This window comes from Bos indicus x Bos taurus, chromosome 5, assembly GCF_003369695.1.
Source record: "Bos indicus x Bos taurus breed Angus x Brahman F1 hybrid chromosome 5, Bos_hybrid_MaternalHap_v2.0, whole genome shotgun sequence".
NCBI lineage: Eukaryota > Metazoa > Chordata > Mammalia > Artiodactyla > Bovidae > Bos > Bos indicus x Bos taurus.
In genome coordinates, this window is record NC_040080.1 from 12111964 (window position 1) to 12130303 (window position 18340).

At 42.6% G+C, this 18340-nt stretch overlaps 1 protein-coding gene across 12 annotated transcripts in view; it reads right to left on the reverse strand.

The window, feature by feature from the left end:
- Nucleotides 1-18340, reverse strand: part of ERC1 (ELKS/RAB6-interacting/CAST family member 1) — a 268320-nt gene that overhangs the window by 105493 nt on the left and 144487 nt on the right. For all 12 annotated transcript variants that reach the window (XM_027540950.1, XM_027540947.1, XM_027540951.1 and 9 more), the window contains one exon: nt 10486-10646. In XM_027540950.1, the coding sequence (XP_027396751.1) occupies nt 10486-10646 (161 nt within the window). The remainder of the gene's footprint in view (nt 1-10485; nt 10647-18340) is intronic.

The following is an 18340-nucleotide window of genomic DNA, read 5'->3' on the forward strand; positions in this document are numbered from 1 at the left end:
ATCTGGAAGTTCACAGTTCACGTACTGCTGAAGCCTGGCTTGGAGAATTTTGAGCATTACTTTACTAGCATGTGAGATGAGTGCAATTGTGAAGGGCATTCAGCAGTACTAAATTCAGAACAGAAACTCTAATGGTGTATGCCACCACAGCCCTATCACAGATAAACAGTCCCGCTTACACCCATTGTTGCCCTCAATGGAACCATACAAATGGCAGCCACAAACAGAAGAAAATGCACTGCTAACGGAAGAAATTATGCTATCCAACATCCAAGCTGAGACACAAAAGACAAAATGCAATTATGTAACCCTGGGTAGCATAACCAATAACTGGTTTAATTTTCCCTACTACAAATCCAATCACAAAGTCAATGGAAACATTTTTATATTACTCAAACATAATCAAATTCCAGTCTATTCAGCTGTTGAAAACACTTTTGGTTATATAATGTATCTCCACAGGAAGGAAGAAAGGCATGATTAGTTCAAGAGAAAGAGCCGGAAAGATAATTGATAACTCTATACAATAATGCAACTACTTTTTTTTTTTTTAGCAAAAAAAACCAAAACAAAACCATAATAGTGCTTATTTAGTTCCACTCCAGGAAATTCCTAGTCTAAAATAAGTTGTACATGTTAAATTCTGGTAACCCAGAACCCATACAGGAAAAAAGCCTGTGATACATGCAGGCAAAGGAAAGACTCCTTTTAGTAAAGCAACAATGGATTTAGATTACAAGTGACAATAAAAATTGTACTGATAAACTATTTTCCTAGACTTATCTAGAAAGACCAAAGGCATGTCCCTCTTGTTCTCTAAGTTCATAAAGCCTTTAGTATCTTATGACCAGAAAACATTCCTTACCCTTGATCATCTCAGCTCTACTATTTGAGGTTTCTGCAACTGACTCTATGAACCAAGAAACACTGCCACCTTAGATTTCTAATGATAGTTACCAACCTACTTCACATGATGCAGCTGAAACAGTAATCTGAGGGATCTGGTTCATTCATAACAAATGAGACCAAAGACTATCTCAATGGGAAAATAAGAAAGCAGTGTATCCATGTCAATCACTACATTATATGAAGTCATAATTAAAAAATTAACAAGAAAGAAGGCAAAAATTACAATTTAAGGCAATTACCTCAGGATTCACATGTAACATCCTTGACACGGGCTCGGAGGCTCTGTGTGATGTAAATCTTGCCCATCTCAGGCATCCTGAATACTCCACCTCACCTTGCACGCTCATCTCAATGGCCTTCATCAGACCCTTGAGCACTCTCAGCCCACCCACCACTGGGCCTCTCCTTATGCTGACTCTGCTGCCTAGGAAGTTCTGTTTTTCTCTAATACCTTTCCATCAGACAGCATTCCTACCCATGCCTCAGGTCCTTCTTCAATGTAGATCTTTCAATTATTTCCAGTGGTTTTCCAGCTTACTGAGCTATTACTAATGTATTAAGACTCCTTCGTTCGTCAATGCACTGTTATTTCTGTGCTTCACTCACGTAGAGGCTGGATCCCTCAACGTGAGTCCTTGACTCTTGTAATGGTATTTTTGTGCAGGGACAGTCGTTCAAGCTGATGTTTCTGGCGGAGAGAAGAGTGCTAGGGAGCCCCAGGTCGCCACTGTGCTGACACCATTTCCAGTCTTAAATGCCAGCTCACCCAGAAGATCACTGCAGAGGAGCTCAGATTCCTTGTTAGGAATTTTAATTTAATACTAAACTTATTGTTAATTAGATATTACAATCATAACTAAATTCCTACCTGCTTAACATGCCCTCATATCAACAGAGTATTAGATAAAGGGACTGAATATATCTTGTTCAAAATTACACTGCCTGGAAAATCCCATGGATGGAGGAGCCTGGTAGGCTGCAGTCCACGGGGTCGCTAAGTTGGACACGACTGAGCAACTTCACTTTCACTTTTCACTTGCATGCATTGGAGAAGGAAATGGCAACCCACTCCAGTGTTCTTGCCTGGAGAATCCCAGGGACAGCGGAGCCTGGTGGGCTGCTGTCTATGGGGTCGCACAGAGTCGGACACGACTGAAGCGACTTAGCAGCAGCAGCAGCAGTACAGTTCCTGAAACACAGGTATTACTATAGATGTTTATTAAAACAGAAGAAAGAAACAAAGACTAGGAAAGAAGAAGAGAGAGGGAGAGGAGAGGAGAGGATGGGAGGAGTAAGAACTAACTGCAACACTTACTGGAAAAACTGTTCCGCTGTTGAGTATGTTTATGAAAAATAAGCCAAGATATTGCACCACTTTTTGTAATGAAAAAGATGGGCTATATATATACTAACATAGCATAATTTAGGAGAAGGCGATGGCACCCCACTCCAGCACTCTTGCCTGGAAAATCCCATGGACAGAGGAGCCTGGTGCGCTGCAGTCCATGGGGTCGCTAAGAATTGGACATGACTGAGCGACTTCACTTTCACTTTTCACTTTCATGCATTGGAGAAGGAAATGGCAACCCACTCCCGTGTTCTTGCCTGGAGAATCCTAGGGACAGGGGAGCCTAGTGGGCTGCTGTCTATGGGGTCGCACAGAGTCGGACACGACTGAAGCGACTTAGCAGCAGCAGCAGCAGTACAGTTCCTGAAACACAGGTATTACTATAGATGTTTATTAAAACAGAAGAAAGAAACAAAGACTAGGAAAGAAGAAGAGAGAGGGAGAGGAGAGGAGAGGATGGGAGGAGTAAGAACTAACTGCAACACTTACTGGAAAAACTGTTCCGCTGTTGAGTATGTTTATGAAAAATAAGCCAAGATATTGCACCACTTTTTGTAATGAAAAAGATGGGCTATATATATACTAACATAGCATAATTTAGGAGAAGGCGATGGCACCCCACTCCAGCACTCTTGCCTGGAAAATCCCATGGACAGAGGAGCCTGGTGCGCTGCAGTCCATGGGGTCGCTAAGAATTGGACATGACTGAGCGACTTCACTTTCACTTTTCACTTTCATGCATTGGAGAAGGAAATGGCAACCCACTCCCGTGTTCTTGCCTGGAGAATCCTAGGGACAGGGGAGCCTAGTGGGCTGCTGTCTATGGGGTCGCACAGAGTCGGACACGACTGAAGCGACTTAGCAGCAGCAGCAGCAGCAGCATAATTTAATAAGCTGGACTAAGCATTATGTATCACTCTTTGGACTGCAACGAGATCCAACCAGTCAATCCTAAAGGAAGTCAACCCTGAATATTCATTGGAAGGACTGATGTTGAAGCTCCAATATTTTGGCCACCTGATATGAAGAGCTGACTCATCGGAAAAGGCCCTGATGCTGGGAAAGACTGAAGGCAGGAGGAGAAGAGGGCGACAGAGGATGAGATGGCTAGATAGCATCACCGACACAATGGACATGAATTTGAGGAAACTCTGGGAGACAGTGGAGGACAGAGGAGCCTGGCAAGCTATAGTCCACGGGTTCACAAAGAGCTGGACAAGATTTAGCAACTGAACAACAACCACCACTCTACTAGCTACAACTTCCCAGAAACCATCAAATGCAGGGACAGACTGATAGAAATATGCTATCAGAGTAACTACTGCTCAACCAAGGTCGGTCTCACGCCCCTAACTCCACTGCAGTTTGAGAAGAGCAAACATGAATATATTTAACACCGTATGAATGGAACAGGGAAGAGAAGTCAGTGGTCCCTTTTTCTTGGAATGCAGTTGTATCTGTTATAGGGCTCCTGGAAATCCCAGGTTGCCCAAGCAAGCACACTTAAGTGAGAAGGAAGATTCAGACCCTGTGTGTCTATCCTCAAAGTTCACATCAGGAATGACACCCGACTGCTAGAAGTTATTAAACACCAACTTGATTATGAGCCTCCTGAATCCCTGTGAAACGTTCCCCCTCCTCTCAGGATAACATTCCTCATTCTCCACGTCTGCCCCTCAGCTCCCAGCCTCACTCCCATGAGAGTTATCTGACTGGCAAGTTTTGACGAGGGAGATAAACAGGCTCCTTTCAGTCCTTCTGCTCTCCTGCCTTCTACACAGAATGTATGTCCTGTTCTCTGCCTGTAGTCATCAGCTGTGCTTTAATTCAGGAGAGAAACATCACGAAGGCTTGGTCTTGGCTGCAAACATAGTCACGTACTCTAATCAGCTCTATCAGTATGAAGACTGCTGTCGTTGTTGAGTCGCTCAGTTGCGTCGACCCTTTGCCACCCCAAGGATGTTAGCCTGCCAGGCTCCTCTGTCCCTGGAATTCTCCAGGCAAGAATACTGGAGTGGGTTGCCATTTCCTTCTCCAGGGGAACTTCCCGACCCAGGGATCAAACCCACGGCCACGTCTCCTGCACAGCAAGCAGATTCTTCGCCTCTGAGCCACCTGGGAAGCCCAGAATGCAATAGGATACCACAGTAATTTCACCTGGAACTTTTTATTAGCCTATGGTTTGGTTCTGATCAAACCCGTGAAACGCAGAGGTCTAAGTTAAAAGCCTCTATTTACAACAATTCTTTAAGAAGCTGAGTCGAGAAGGAATACCACAGGGGATATGATCCCTGTGACCTACAGAGCAAGTAAAAATGCTCAGTTTTAAATAAAAACTCTTGGGAAGTATAAAGGAATCATTGATGTAACTAGCCAGTGACCGGTGACTGAAAGGCTGCTCTGGTCTTAGTTTAAAATAAAAACAAAGCACAGCTCTGCAATCTTTCTTATGCTTTAAAAGTGAAAACAAAGACAAGATGGGGAAGCCCCCAATGCTAAAACACGGTAGGAAGAGAAGATGCTGCTGTGGCCAAGACATGCCTTCACACCAACAACAGCCCAGGTGAATACAGGGAAGAGTCAGTTCATTCAAAGTCCAATGTGCAGGGCCCCCCTGGTGGCCCAGTGGTTGGGAACCCACCTGCCAATATAGGGGCTGCTGCTGTTGCTGGACATGGGTTCAACTCCTGGTTTGGGAAGATCCCACATGCCATGGAACAACTAAGCCCGTGTTCCCCAACTCCTGAGCACTAAAAATCAACAACTACCTTATCTAATGTGATTCTACAGTCTCACTAAAGCATTCTGTTCAAAACTTCAGAGCAGGGGTATGGAGGCGGGGTAAGGTTGGGGTGGTGTCTCATACAAAGACACTGACAACCGCTGACACTGGTAATATAGCCCTCGTCTCCATGACAACAGAGATGGGTGTGAGTGACCTCTGGTGGGTGACACATGGGCTTCGGGGCTGCTCTGCCTCTGGACCCATCTGGGCATCCCAGAATGGTGGCTGGTAAGAAGAAGGATCTGCCCGCTGTCCCCGGATGAACTGTCCCCAAAACAAGCATGCTGAAGCACTTCCACTGTTTGCATGTAATGGATACATCAAAGTCTGTATGTGTTGTGCAATTATCTGGATACTTTCTAACAGATGGAGCAACAGTAAGAGGGGAGGAAAACACTCCCTCAATTAGCACAGGCCCAACTGGATGTGTATATCTGTTCTGGTGAAGAAGCCCTCCGATGAGGTCCTCTTCCACATCTGGAACCACTGACAGCCTGAGCCACAGGGCTTCATCCCCAGCAGAACGGGCCGGAGGACCCACTTAATAACACAACGACTTGACCCTGGTGCCTTAGGGTCTTCATACTGAGGGGTTTAGTCACATTAAGCCTGCCTATAAAAGAAAAATAAAACAACTTAAAAAAAATCAGACCTAGAAATAAAAAGAAATGTCCTCCGGCACAATTTTATGTGGGGAAATGGAAACACACGAGTACAGTGTGACTGTCTTATCTCTCCAAGAGATTAGTGGCTAGAAAGCGTCACTCCTCTAGTTTCTGCTTTCATACAGATGGGTTGTGCAATTACCACATGGAACTAGCCCCCTGAATACCACCTGGTCTACTTCCCAGCAGCGAATTCCACTCCCATGCTTGTCATGGCTCATTTGGACAGCACAGTGAGTCTCCTCTGTGGGCCTGCTCCCAGAGCCCACAGAGTCTAAGACAGAATGAGATACGAAGGTGTTTATCATGAGGCAGAATGGAACTCGGAGCCAAAGCAACAGGAGCTCTGTATCGTGAGCAGGCTGGGAACAGAAAGGTTTTTTTCTTTACAGTATACTGGAAAAATAAACTATTCCACAACACACACAGAGTTTGGGTAAAGGTGAAAATTCTTAGGCAGAATCGACTCCCCACCTTACAGAAATTTAAGAGAACAAAACAACATTTAGAAACAGAGACGAAGAAGGGCCAGCACATCTTTCATCACTCCCTCTTGCTGCCTTTCCACATAAAATTTTGGTTTAAGAGAGTTGTAATTTACCCCATCCCTGAAGAAATGGCAAAAACTTTGCAACAGATGTTCTGTCTAAAAAGTAGCAATCAAAGTCCTTGTTATGGATTTTGAAGACTTCAAGAAGGAAAAGTATGTAAATATACAAAAAATAAAAGGCCAAAAAAATTGACAGAAGGAAAAAACCAAAATTTTGAAAATAAATTTGGTTTAAATGGGAACTTAAATTTCTGATAAATATTAAGAACTAAGCCAACATATAAGGACCCTTCCCTCTTGCTCCAGACTCATGAAAACACTCCATAAAACAGAAAATGACAATGAGGGATCAAGCATGAGCTAAAATAACCCAGAAGTGCCCATATTCATGATAGCAGTAACTGAGCTATCTAGAAATAAATCTAATAAGAGATGTGTGAGAATTTTGCTGGCAAAATGCACAAAATACCAATGAAGGTCATAGAAGAAAACATAAATGGATAAATAGGCTATGTAAGTAGATGGCAAGACTTACTGTTATAAAAATATCTAATTTTGCCTGTTACGTCTATAAAAAATGCAAATTCTTATCAAAGTCCCCAAAGGAATTTTTTTCAAGAAGAATCTAGTCAGTGTCACTGTAAAATTTCTATGAAAGAGTAAAGTTCCAGGTGATTCTGACTGAAGAACACTGAGGAGATTTCTGTCCAGGAATTGAAACAGGGTCTCCTGTATTACAGGCAGATTCTTTACCCTCTGACCACCTTTACCATTATTTACTTCCTGCTACCGCAGAAGCCCTGCCTGTCATACACCAGAACTTAAAACAGTATATAAAACAGTGACCAACTAACACGGCCATACAGGTGAATGGAAAACCACACGGAGTCCAGAAACAGTCAGGCATACACAGGCACCTACCATATTACATGGATGACATTACATGCTTTCCACAGAGGAAAACTGAAATGAAAAACTCTCTTCACATAACACATTTCAGGTATTTTAGGCTTTCAGGAAACAAAACCTTAAGACAAATACAATTCTATAAAAATATCTGCCTTTCACACACACACACACACACAAGACAATGCATAGACAGCTTGATTCTTTTTCTAAAAAAGTAAATAAATAATATCCAAACACACATTTGAATCAACCATACTAGCCCTGTTCTGTCCCAACGGACAGCCATGTTTTATCTAAGACTAATACATGCTTATTATGGAAAAATTAGAAAATGCAACGAGTATGAGAAAGAAAGAAGAGAAAGATCCATATTTCCACCATTCAAAGATCAGTACTTTTAACATTTTGAGGATTATTCTTCCCAGTTTTTATTATCTTTGTTAAAAATACACCCATATATGCACAGAAAAATCAGTTTTATAGTGTGGGTTCTGCCTTTTTTTTTTACTTAACATTGTATCGTGACTATTTCCCCAATGTGTAAGATATTTTTTGAATGAGTCACTCACACTTTTATGAGAGAACTGTCCTGTTTTTACTGTCTCTTTTCATAACATTAACTGTCAATTCCAGATTTGGAACACCGGATAAAGGCAATTAAGACACATTCGAGGATTATAAATATTTTATAAGTGAGCTAAGAAAATGCAAACATATAGGAAATATAAACAAGCAAGACAGCATGATAAAAACAAGAAATGGTGAGAGAGAAGGAAGGTGTGCAGGGTAGATGTGGCTGAAGACAAGGAAGACCAACGGGACTGTGGTCTGTCTGGAATGTTGTGAGCTTGAGAGACAACACCAAAGTGATCCCAACCCCCGAGCCCAAGCGGGCAGCTGTGCTCTGGTAGGTTCACTGCAGAGTGTACACTGCCCTCTCCGTGAAGCTAAGCTTAATTTAAGATCAAACTGCTGTCTCTGCTAGGCAGTAACCACCCTGCTCTGGAGACCAACAGTATCTCCAATCAAACACATATGGCCACAAACATTGAAAAGAAGTAACTTAATTCTTCGTGGAAAATTATACCAACGTCCACGGGTCCTGGGAGAATGTCATTATGTGGAAGAAAAGGCAAAGAAGAAACAGAACGAAGCCAGCCATCACTGCTTCCGCACACACAGCAAAGACATCCTCTGCTAAGAGGAGGGGTTCACCTGTTCCCCGACAGTGACTCTGGTATAAACTCGAGGTGTACATTACAGATGTTTCCTCGGCAACTGTTCCTATCCTGACAGGCATCCTAACAAAATAGCTTCCTAGAATATTAAGCCAGAGAGAAAAGAACTCTAAAGAACTCCGGATCTAAACAACGTTCCATCTGTCTTAAAGGTTTAATGTGCAGAAAGGACAAACAATATGCAGGCTGTTTAAAACCATCAGTGATCTGGTTACAAATCCTCTTAGAACACATAATGGGAGAGTGATTCGGCACAATTCAAAGAATATTTACTGAGTGCCAGTGTGCTGGGTACTGTGCTTGCTGCTCAGAATTCAAGATGAGCAACACTTCCAAATGTCAGGAGTATAGAGGAAGCTGACAAAGTTTACAAATCAATGATTAATGCAATAGGGTAAATCCTACAGAAACAGACAAAATAGCCTAGAAATTTAACGATCATCTGCAGAGTTACATACGAAAATCCTTTTCATGTAAATACCTTATACCTTTACCATTCATTTTCTTCATGGTATCTGTTGAAGAACAGCCTTTAATTTTGATGATGTACAACTGATCAATTGTTTTCTTTTATGGTTAGTGTATTATATGTACTAAAGAAAAGTTTTTGCCTGTTTCAAAGTTTCCCACTTTCTTCCAGAAGTCTGTGGTTTTTCCTTTTATGTTTAGGTATATGATTCACTTTGAATTAATTTCTGCATATGTATGAGGTCCCTACCTCACTTTGCCCTACGGACATTCAGTTGTATCTGCATCATTTATTTTATTTTTTTAACTTTTTATTTTGTATTGGAGTATGGCTGATTAACAACGTTGTGATAGTTTCAAGTGAACAGCCAAGGGACTCAGCCGTCCACACACATGTATCCATTCTCCCCCCAAACCCCCTCCCATCCAGGCTGCCACGTAGCACTGAGCTGTATCTGCATCATATAGTGCTTCCTGCTAAATTACACTGGTGCCTGTGACCGTGTACCAGTGGGTCTGTAATATATTCTCTATTCTGCTCCGTTCTTCTACATGTCAGCCTTCACACCCTTCTACACTTTTTATTACTGACTGTATACCAAGACTACAAGTCAGGCAGTAAAAACTGACTCTGTTTTTTGGCTAGATCCACCGCAATTTAATGCAAATTTAAAATTCCAGTTTTGTGAGTTTCTACAAAAAGCTCCCTGTGACACTGGCTGGGATTGTGCTGCAATAATAAATGAACTTGGGGGAAATGGGCAGCTTAAACTTTGAATAATTCAAATCATGAACTAGGCATATCCCTGTATTTTTTTAGATATTTTTTATTTTCTCTCATTAATATTTTGGGGTTTTCTATGTAGACATCTTGTGCCATTTCTATTAAATTTATTCTGCAGTGCTTTACGCATTTCGATGTCATCATAAATAACATTTCCTAAAATTTCAGTTTCCATTTGCTGATTGTGAACATAGAGAAAAACAACTGATTTTTATGTGTCGCTTGATGATTATACTGTCAGTGAATAAAGACAATTCTGCTACTTCCTTCTGAATTTTATTATTTCCTGATGTACTGCAGAACTAGGCTCTCTGATACAATAATGAACAAGGGACTGAAGTGGGTATCTTTGGGTCTGTCCCTTCGCAATGGGAAAGTGTTCAACTTTCATCATCTGTTTCCTCAACTCCTGGCCCCTGTCGTGACATCACAACAATCACGCCCCATGAAAACACACACTGAGGTGTCACAGCAGACCCTCAGCTTCTCTGAACTCTCACAGTCAACATTTACTGATGGTTCAAAGTAGGAGGAAACAAGAGATGATGTCAGCTTAAAGCGCTGGCTGGGCTCAGAACGTCTATTGACTTTAGGTCAAGGAGACTGTGGATTTAGGAGTTTCAGAGATACAACTGGACACAGATACATACTCTAGAGGACTTATTTTTCAACAAGAAGGAGGCAAAACCTGTTTCTATTTGACCAGGATTTGTCCCAAATCTAAGGAGCAGGTTAGCCTTAAGTGTGTCGGGGTAGCCAACGGCCAGAAGATGAAAAGTGACGAGGACCAGCACTGCTGGCGAGTGGAGAACGTGGTAAAAATACTTACTTCATCTCCAGCACTTCCTCCAAGTGCTTCCTTCTCTCGGCCCGGAGGTTGGTCAGATGCGTTTCCTTCTCGGCCAGCGACTGCTGAGTGGAGGACAGCTTCGCCTTCATGGACTCCAACTCCTGCTTCACCTTCTCCATGGCCATTAGTAACTCTTCCACCTGCGAGGGATATGGAAAAAGACAGAAACTGAGGGCCCAGGCTGGAGACAGTCAGAGGAGCTGGGCGGTGGGCAGCACCTGGGCCAACAACATTGAAGACACGCACATCGGAAATCCTGCTCTCACTGTATCACACACACGTGGCAGGTAAAGAACTGCATCTCCCATGGCTGCTCTTAATCATTTCCACTTGAGGACACAAAGAACTTCATTTTCTTTTTGATAAATGCAAGAATATCAGTTCAAGAAGTAACACTCTGCCACAGACAACCCCTTTAAAGGAACTTACTTGGAAATAGTCCAGAAACTTTCATGGAAATAACACTATAATGCAGATAAAAATATAAGGACCAAAATCATAATAAACATTTCTAGAAGGGTTTTAGGACACAAAAGCTATTAAACTTGACTAATACCAGATGCAGAATAAATATAAATGAGTCACTTTTATTTGTTCAAACTGAGGTTCTTCTGTTTACACCATCACCAAGAATTTTGAGCTAAAGGAACAGCTAGAATTCAATCGATAATTTCTTGCTCTAAAGCCAGGTAGGTAGAGTTTTCTCAAGAAAGGCAGAAAGAAAAGAAGAAATGTATCTCTACGACCAGATGGAGAAGAGACAGGATGCTCGAGAAAGACCTGTAAACACACCAGAGAGAAAGAGGACAGATGCTGAGAAGAAACAAGAAACTAGGAGAGCAAGGCCAGAGCTTTATCAGTTATCATATGGTTCCAAAAATTAGAATTATTTAAATAAACAAGAGGCCAAAATATGCAGACAAAAAGTATCTGTTATCACCTAAAAGCAACCTCAGCAAGATAACCAAACAGCCAAGTATACCAATCAGAAGATTACTGACAAGAAATAATCTTGGTTATTAATACAATCCTTTTCAGAGGTAAAGCTGAGTATAAGTAGTTTGGTAACAGCAGACTCACTGGAAAAGACCCTGATGCTCAGAAAGACTGAGGACAAGAGCAGAAGGGGACGACAGAGGATGAGACAATTGGATGGCATCACTGACTCAATGGACATGAGTTTGATCAAGCTCTGGGAGATGGTGAAGGACAGGGAAGCCTGGCGTGAGCAGTCCACGGGGTCACAAGGAGGCGGACACAACTGAGGGACTGAACAACAACAAATAGCTGTTAAAAACTAACAGTAAACAGATACATTTAGTTTGCTGGCGCTTGAATTACTTTGAGTATCTTTTCAGAAGGGGTCAAGTTACTGTTTTCAGCCAATAGCATTCTGACTATCCCACCTGCTCTGAAGACTTGTGTTATTATGCAGATCTCCTCGGATATATACTCACATATCTGCAAGCTTTACAACAAAAAGGCTTTGCCTTTTTGAAGACTGTCAATAAAGATGACTCCGCATTATCAGTTTAATTCATATCCTGTCTTTCACTGCTCCAGGCAAGCTATGGTATCAGTTTCTTAGGTAACTTGAAGGGGTACCTTATATATACACAAGCATGTAGAATACATTATTCCTCCTCTTTCTATACAAAGGTAAGCCCACTCGGAAAAGTGAAAGTTACAGTCGCTCAATTGTGTCCGACTCTTTGCGACCCCATGGACTGTAGCCTACCAGGCTCCTCTGTCCATGGGATTCTCCAGGCAAGAATACTGGAGTGGGTAGCCATTCTCTTCTCCAGGGGATCTTCCTGACCCAGGGATAAAACCCAGGTCTCCTGCATTGCGGGCGGATTCTTTACCAACTGAGCCACCAGGAAAGCCCCAAGCCCACTCTACACATACTCTTATGTATCTAAAACTTTTAGTAAACCTTTATTGAGCTAAAAACACACAAATAATAAATGTACAATCTGAAGAGTTCTAAGTGAACAAATCTATGTAAACAGCTGGCAAACCAACAACCAGAGTATCACCAGGACCCCCACCCTCATATCCCTTTTCTAGGTAAAGTGTAACCATTATTGCAACACTCTAGTCTATTTGTTTTAAGGTTATACAAATGGAATTACATAGTATATACTTTTAAGCACTAGTGTTACATCTGTGAGATTCATCTACATTGCTGGGTCAAACTGTAGTTCTGTAGTTCTCATGACTGTATGATATTCCACTGTGTGAAAAGAGTGGAATTTATTGTGCCAAACTACAGCAATTCATCTTCTGATGATACCAGTATTGTAATCCTGGAATAAACCTCACTTCAAGCATTTCTTTTTCACATACACCACTTGTGGACTGGCAATATATTGTTTAGGAATTTTTATATTTATGTTCATGGTTGAGACAGGCCTAAACTTTTCCTTTCCCGCATTAGCTTTGTCAAGTTTTGATGGGAAATTATGCTGGCCTTATAAAACATGTCCCTCCTTTTATAGTTTCTGGAATTGCTACCGTAAGAATGAAATTATCTGCTCCTTTATGTTTATTAAAAATCACCAATATAACTCTCTGGGCTTGAAATTTGTGGGAAAAAATTTTATTACCAATTCTTTTTTTCCAGGTTTTCTTTTTCATATTTAGCTAGTTTTGCTAAAGTTTCATTTTTCTTGGCATTTGCTCATTTAGCCTAAGTCTTCAAATATACTGGCAATGATACCCCTATTCTTGTTAATACCTGCAGGACTTATGAGCCCTGGATCATTCCAACAGTTGCTCACTGAGCCTTCTCTTTTTCTCTTTAGTCTCACCAAAGACCAGTTAATTTTCTTAGTGTTTTCATAGGACCAATTTTGGGCATCACGGACCGTTTCTACAAAAAGAGAGAACTGATTGTCTGTTAGACTCTTCACCTTAGGCTACCATGGACCTTTTCTTTCATCCTGCCAAGATGAAAACCCAGCATTTAAGTTCAACAGCTTAACAATAACTTATCTTTGAATTCTTTCTCAATTCACCCCCTGGCCTGAGAATGCCCTACATTCTTGACAATGTATGAATGCATATTTTATTAGCCATCCTCAATTGTTTCTCTGGAATTATTTTCCCAGCATCTAGTCTGCCATGGTTACAGACATGTGCTACCTTTCATTCCAAAGTTACACTCACAGAATTCTGCTTGTTAGTAAAACACTGCTTTCTTAAGGATTGCTTAATTTCCCATCCATTTGAGTGCCAGACCCTCAAGGTAGTTCCACCTCAGATCATACATTTATCCAAATAGCCTTTAAAGCATTTTGGCATCTAATGCAAGAATGGTCCTGTAAACCAGGACTTCCAACTAATCACCTGATTTATACTCTGGCTCCAAGCCAGGGAAACAGCTTCAAAGCCAAACTGAAATTCTTCACTTTCTGTTACTTTTCCACAGGCCCAGAGAACACAGTCAGCTGTCTCCACTCGGACATTCATCCCGTTTCATGCCCACCTTACAATAGTTGTTATGTAGTTTTGGGTACAGACGCTGTAGTCATGTATGGATGTGAGAGTTGGATCATAAAGAAGTCTGAGCGCCAGCTACTTTTGAACTGTGGTGCTGGAGAAGACTCGAGAGTCCTTTGGACTGCAAGGAGATCAAACCTGTCAATCCTAAAGGAAATCAATCCTGAGTATTCTTGGAAGGACTGATGCTGAAGCTCCAATACTTTGGCCACCTGATGCAAAGGGCTGACTCATTGGAAAAGACCTTGATGGTGGGAAAGATTGAGGGCAGGAGGAGAAGGGAGTGACAGAGGATGACATGGTTGGATGGCATCACCGACTCAATGGGTATGAGTCTGAGCAAGCTCCAGGAGATAGTGAAGGACAGGGGAGCCTGGCGTGTTGCAGTCCTTGAAGTCACAACTTAGCGACTGAACAAGAATTCAGACATGAAGGTAATGAAAGCTGAGTAGAAGAAAAGAAGTAATACACACCACACCAAACAACGAAGAAATTCTCCACGATTTTAAAATGTGCTTCGGGTCACAGTACGATTTTCAAAAGCACATGTTTTAAGACATTAAAAAAAAAGTCCAGACCAGAGTAGGGATTCAAGTATGTAACCTAAACTGCCTCCACTAAGACATTAAGTAGGGAGCTCTAGGCGGACAGTGTGCAGTGCCAGCAGCACCAGATGGTTTGCTTAAATCACAAGCTAATAAACTTCGACTGAGAATCAGAAGGGAACAAGTTACGGCTTCACCACGGGCCAGTTTCCCTAGGCAGCAAAGAGCCTGGGTGCCGCGGGGCTGGCAAAGCTGTCTCCACGCTTCCCACAACCAAGAGCAAAACGCTGTCTGCAGTTTTCAGGATGCTTCTGAAAAATCTTGTCAGAATTTCTTGGGAAGATAAGCGGCCTAAGTCTCCAAAGAGAAAAGGAAAATAATCAGAAGAAAAAAGGAAGGGCACAAAAAGAAGATTATTTAGAGGTTAGGCATTCACTGATAAGTCAGATTTTCACACGGCAAGTCCACTCGTTTTCCTGATTTCAACAAAATTCTAGATTAAGACTCACTCTGCTATACAATCACCAAAGAAAAAAGTCACCTAGCTCCTGAGTTGAGAAGCCTGACTGAAGCATGAATGAGAACAGACACACATACCTACACGTACACATTCCACTAACTTCTCCTAACGAACTGCTGCAGGTGTCTCACAATCAGTACTCACAGGAGAATTTGAATTTATAGAATTCCCAAGAGATTTATGCTAGCATTTATATAAGAAATCTCTTTATTCCAGTATGTTCTTCTGGCCAACACATGGTACTTCTGTGGTAAGACATACACCAGCATATTTATGAATATGGAACCATTACAGCTATTACAATAAGAATAATAGTGACTGGTACTATTTGAGTCCTTTGAAATGCTCTAAGCACTTTACATGTGTTGTCTCATTAAATTCTCACAAGGATCCTATGAGGTGGTATTAATATTATCCTCAGTTCTACCGAAGAGGGAATGGGGTTTAGCAGGTTCAAGTGCCTCATTCCGGGTCACACAGCCAGAGGAGGCAGAGCTGGGATTCCAACTGAGGCAGTGAGGTGCCACTGCGTGCACAGATGCTGCTGCTCTGCCGTAGGGCATCAGCGTCCAAAAGTCCTAAGACAGCTTTCCATGACTGCATCTAACGATCCCTCCAGGGAGCATTCCCAGGCCCACTTCTGCATCTTTCTATCCTTCTTTTCTCTCCCTTCTCTTCCCCGATCCAGATACTTAATCCTCCCCCATGTGCCAGGCACTGTGTTATACCACCAGGGCTTGACAGACATACATGCTTCCCGACTGCCCTTGCGCTCAGAGTCCACACAAAGATACAATCATTTATTAATCACACTCAGCAATGTGTAATCATGAATAGATTCATGTAAGGAAGCACAGGATGCCATGAGGATAAGCAGCGTGAGGCCTTCATCCATGCTGTGGGGGACCGAGAGAAAGATCCCCCAAGGAAGTCAAGGAGCTGGTGCGGAGGAAAACAGTACTCCAGCTCCAGGGCCTGGCGTGTTTAGAAGTCCTGAAGTGCGAAAGCACATGTCGATCTGAGAAGATAAAAAAGGTGAAAGCAAAGCCCTGAGAACACGGAAAGAAGGGAGGCCACATGCAGGAAAGGCAGGAAGCGGTCAGACGCAGAAGGACTGAGAAGGCCTCACGAGGGGTTTGGGCTTTTCTCCCTAAAGCAACAAGAAGGTACCAAAGGACGGGACGAAACAGGAGCAAGAGGATTTACAGTTAAGATCAGGACAACTAAAACAATGGACCAAGGAATCTAAGCTGAACAGAGAGGGGCTAGGATAAAGTGAAAAAAGACACAGGGGCTCTAATGACACACACAGACAGCTGTCGTGGGACCTTGAAAGCTGAGGTGACAGGAAAAGTGATCTGAGAGGAAGGCGCTGTCATGAGGCAGTTGGAGGTGGACTACAGTAATAAGATCAAGGATGTCAGATGTGGGATGAAGAAAGGCCATCCCACTGCCGAGAGGCAGTGACCTCTCGGGCCAGGAAGTGGAGAAGCCAGACAGATGGGTCATCCATGTGGGTGCTCAAGTCAGTGAGGCAGGAAACACTTCACGGAAAAGCTTCACACCTCAGCTGAACAGCCTGAGCCCTGAGGAAGCAGAGGCTCCCATAAGGCTGTGCTGGACAGCATTATGAAGGGCAACAGGAAACAGGACAGCTGAGAGTCCGTCCTCCAACCCCGAGGTGCAGAATAAACATTTACTGATCACCAGAAAGGCTTGCCAGGTGGCTCAGAGGTAAAGAAACCACCTGCCAGCTCAGGAGACGCAGGTTTGATCCCTGAGTTGGGAAGATCCCCTGGAGAAGCACATGGCAACCCACTCCAGCATTCTAGCCTGGAGAATCCCATGGTTGGAGGAGCCTGGTGGGCTACTGTCCACAGGGTCGCAAATCATTAGACACAACTTGGCGACTAAACAACGGCCATGATCACCAGAAAGGATTGTGGGGAGATCCCAGGGGAAAGGACAGATTAACAGGCAAAGAAGGTCAAAGTGGCTCCAGAAGTAAAGTAAGAAGGTAAGTGCCAGGGCCTGGAGCAGAGCAGACACTCAGTGAATATTTGCTGATGGGGTGAAGGAAGAGACATGAATCTGTAAACTCTGGTGATCTAGTAGGAAACATAAAAGGGAAAAGAGGAGCTGAAGAGCTAGGTTAAGGCAAGAAAGCCCTGAACAGTGTTGGGGTGATGGAACAGAGCTCAGATGATCAGGGGCTGAGGGAGACAGAGTCTGGTAAAATCCAAGATGAGAGGAACAACAGTAAAACTAACTAGGTTCCCTGAAGAGGGCGGGCACTTCAAAATGAATCAGACGCTACCAAAATAGGAACTTAAAAGTTTTATTTGTTTAGTTTCCATTTAAATGCACATGACTTATATGATAGCATTAGTTTTAACTTCCTATTCTGTTTATTGAAAATAAGATATAAGTGATTCTTGAGGTGACAAAGAGCACTGAATTAAGCACTGTGTTATCTGGCAACTGTCAGATACCACTGCTGTCTGTTAGCCTCCTGACACTATGAGGAACCCAAACCTTAGCACAAGTCGCAAAGAAGACACTGCAGAAACTACCACTTGGCTGGGGAGTCCCTTGATTTCTTGCCTTCTGATGCACTGCTGGATTTCTCCAACAGTCCCAAATAAAATCAGCAAATGATGAGATTCCCCTGGTGGTCCACTGGCTTAGACTCCATGCTCCCAATGCAGTAAACCCAGGTTTGATCCTTGGCCAGAGGGCTAGAGCTCACACGTCCCAACTACAACCTGGTGCAGTGACATGTGTTTAAAAATATGTATTTTTAAAAAAAATCAGCAAATGATACTTTGAATAATTAATGTGCTCCCATGGGTGAGAAATGTACAAAAAAAATTTTTTTTAATGTCCTTCAAAATAGGCTTCACATTCCCCTAGGATGCACCATAACATCTGATGCTGCATGTGGCTCCCGAACACCCGTACAGTTAAAGCCAACTCATCAAGGAGCTAGATTCACGTTGACTGGCTGTGCCCCTCCACTGGCAGCTGCCTTTACGTTTCCAGGAATAGCATGCTGTGGCTGACACATCTTCAACTTGGAGATAAATTTGAAAAGAGTGGAAACACAATAACGTGAAAGAAATGCTTCTTTTTCAAGCCGTCTCAATTTTCACAGAGGGCGTGGGTAGATAAATCCTATATTAAGTACTCATTACTCCACTGTGGAGCCTGAAAACTCAGACATCAATAAAATGTGGGTGCATGTTATTAAAGCAAAGTAAAAACG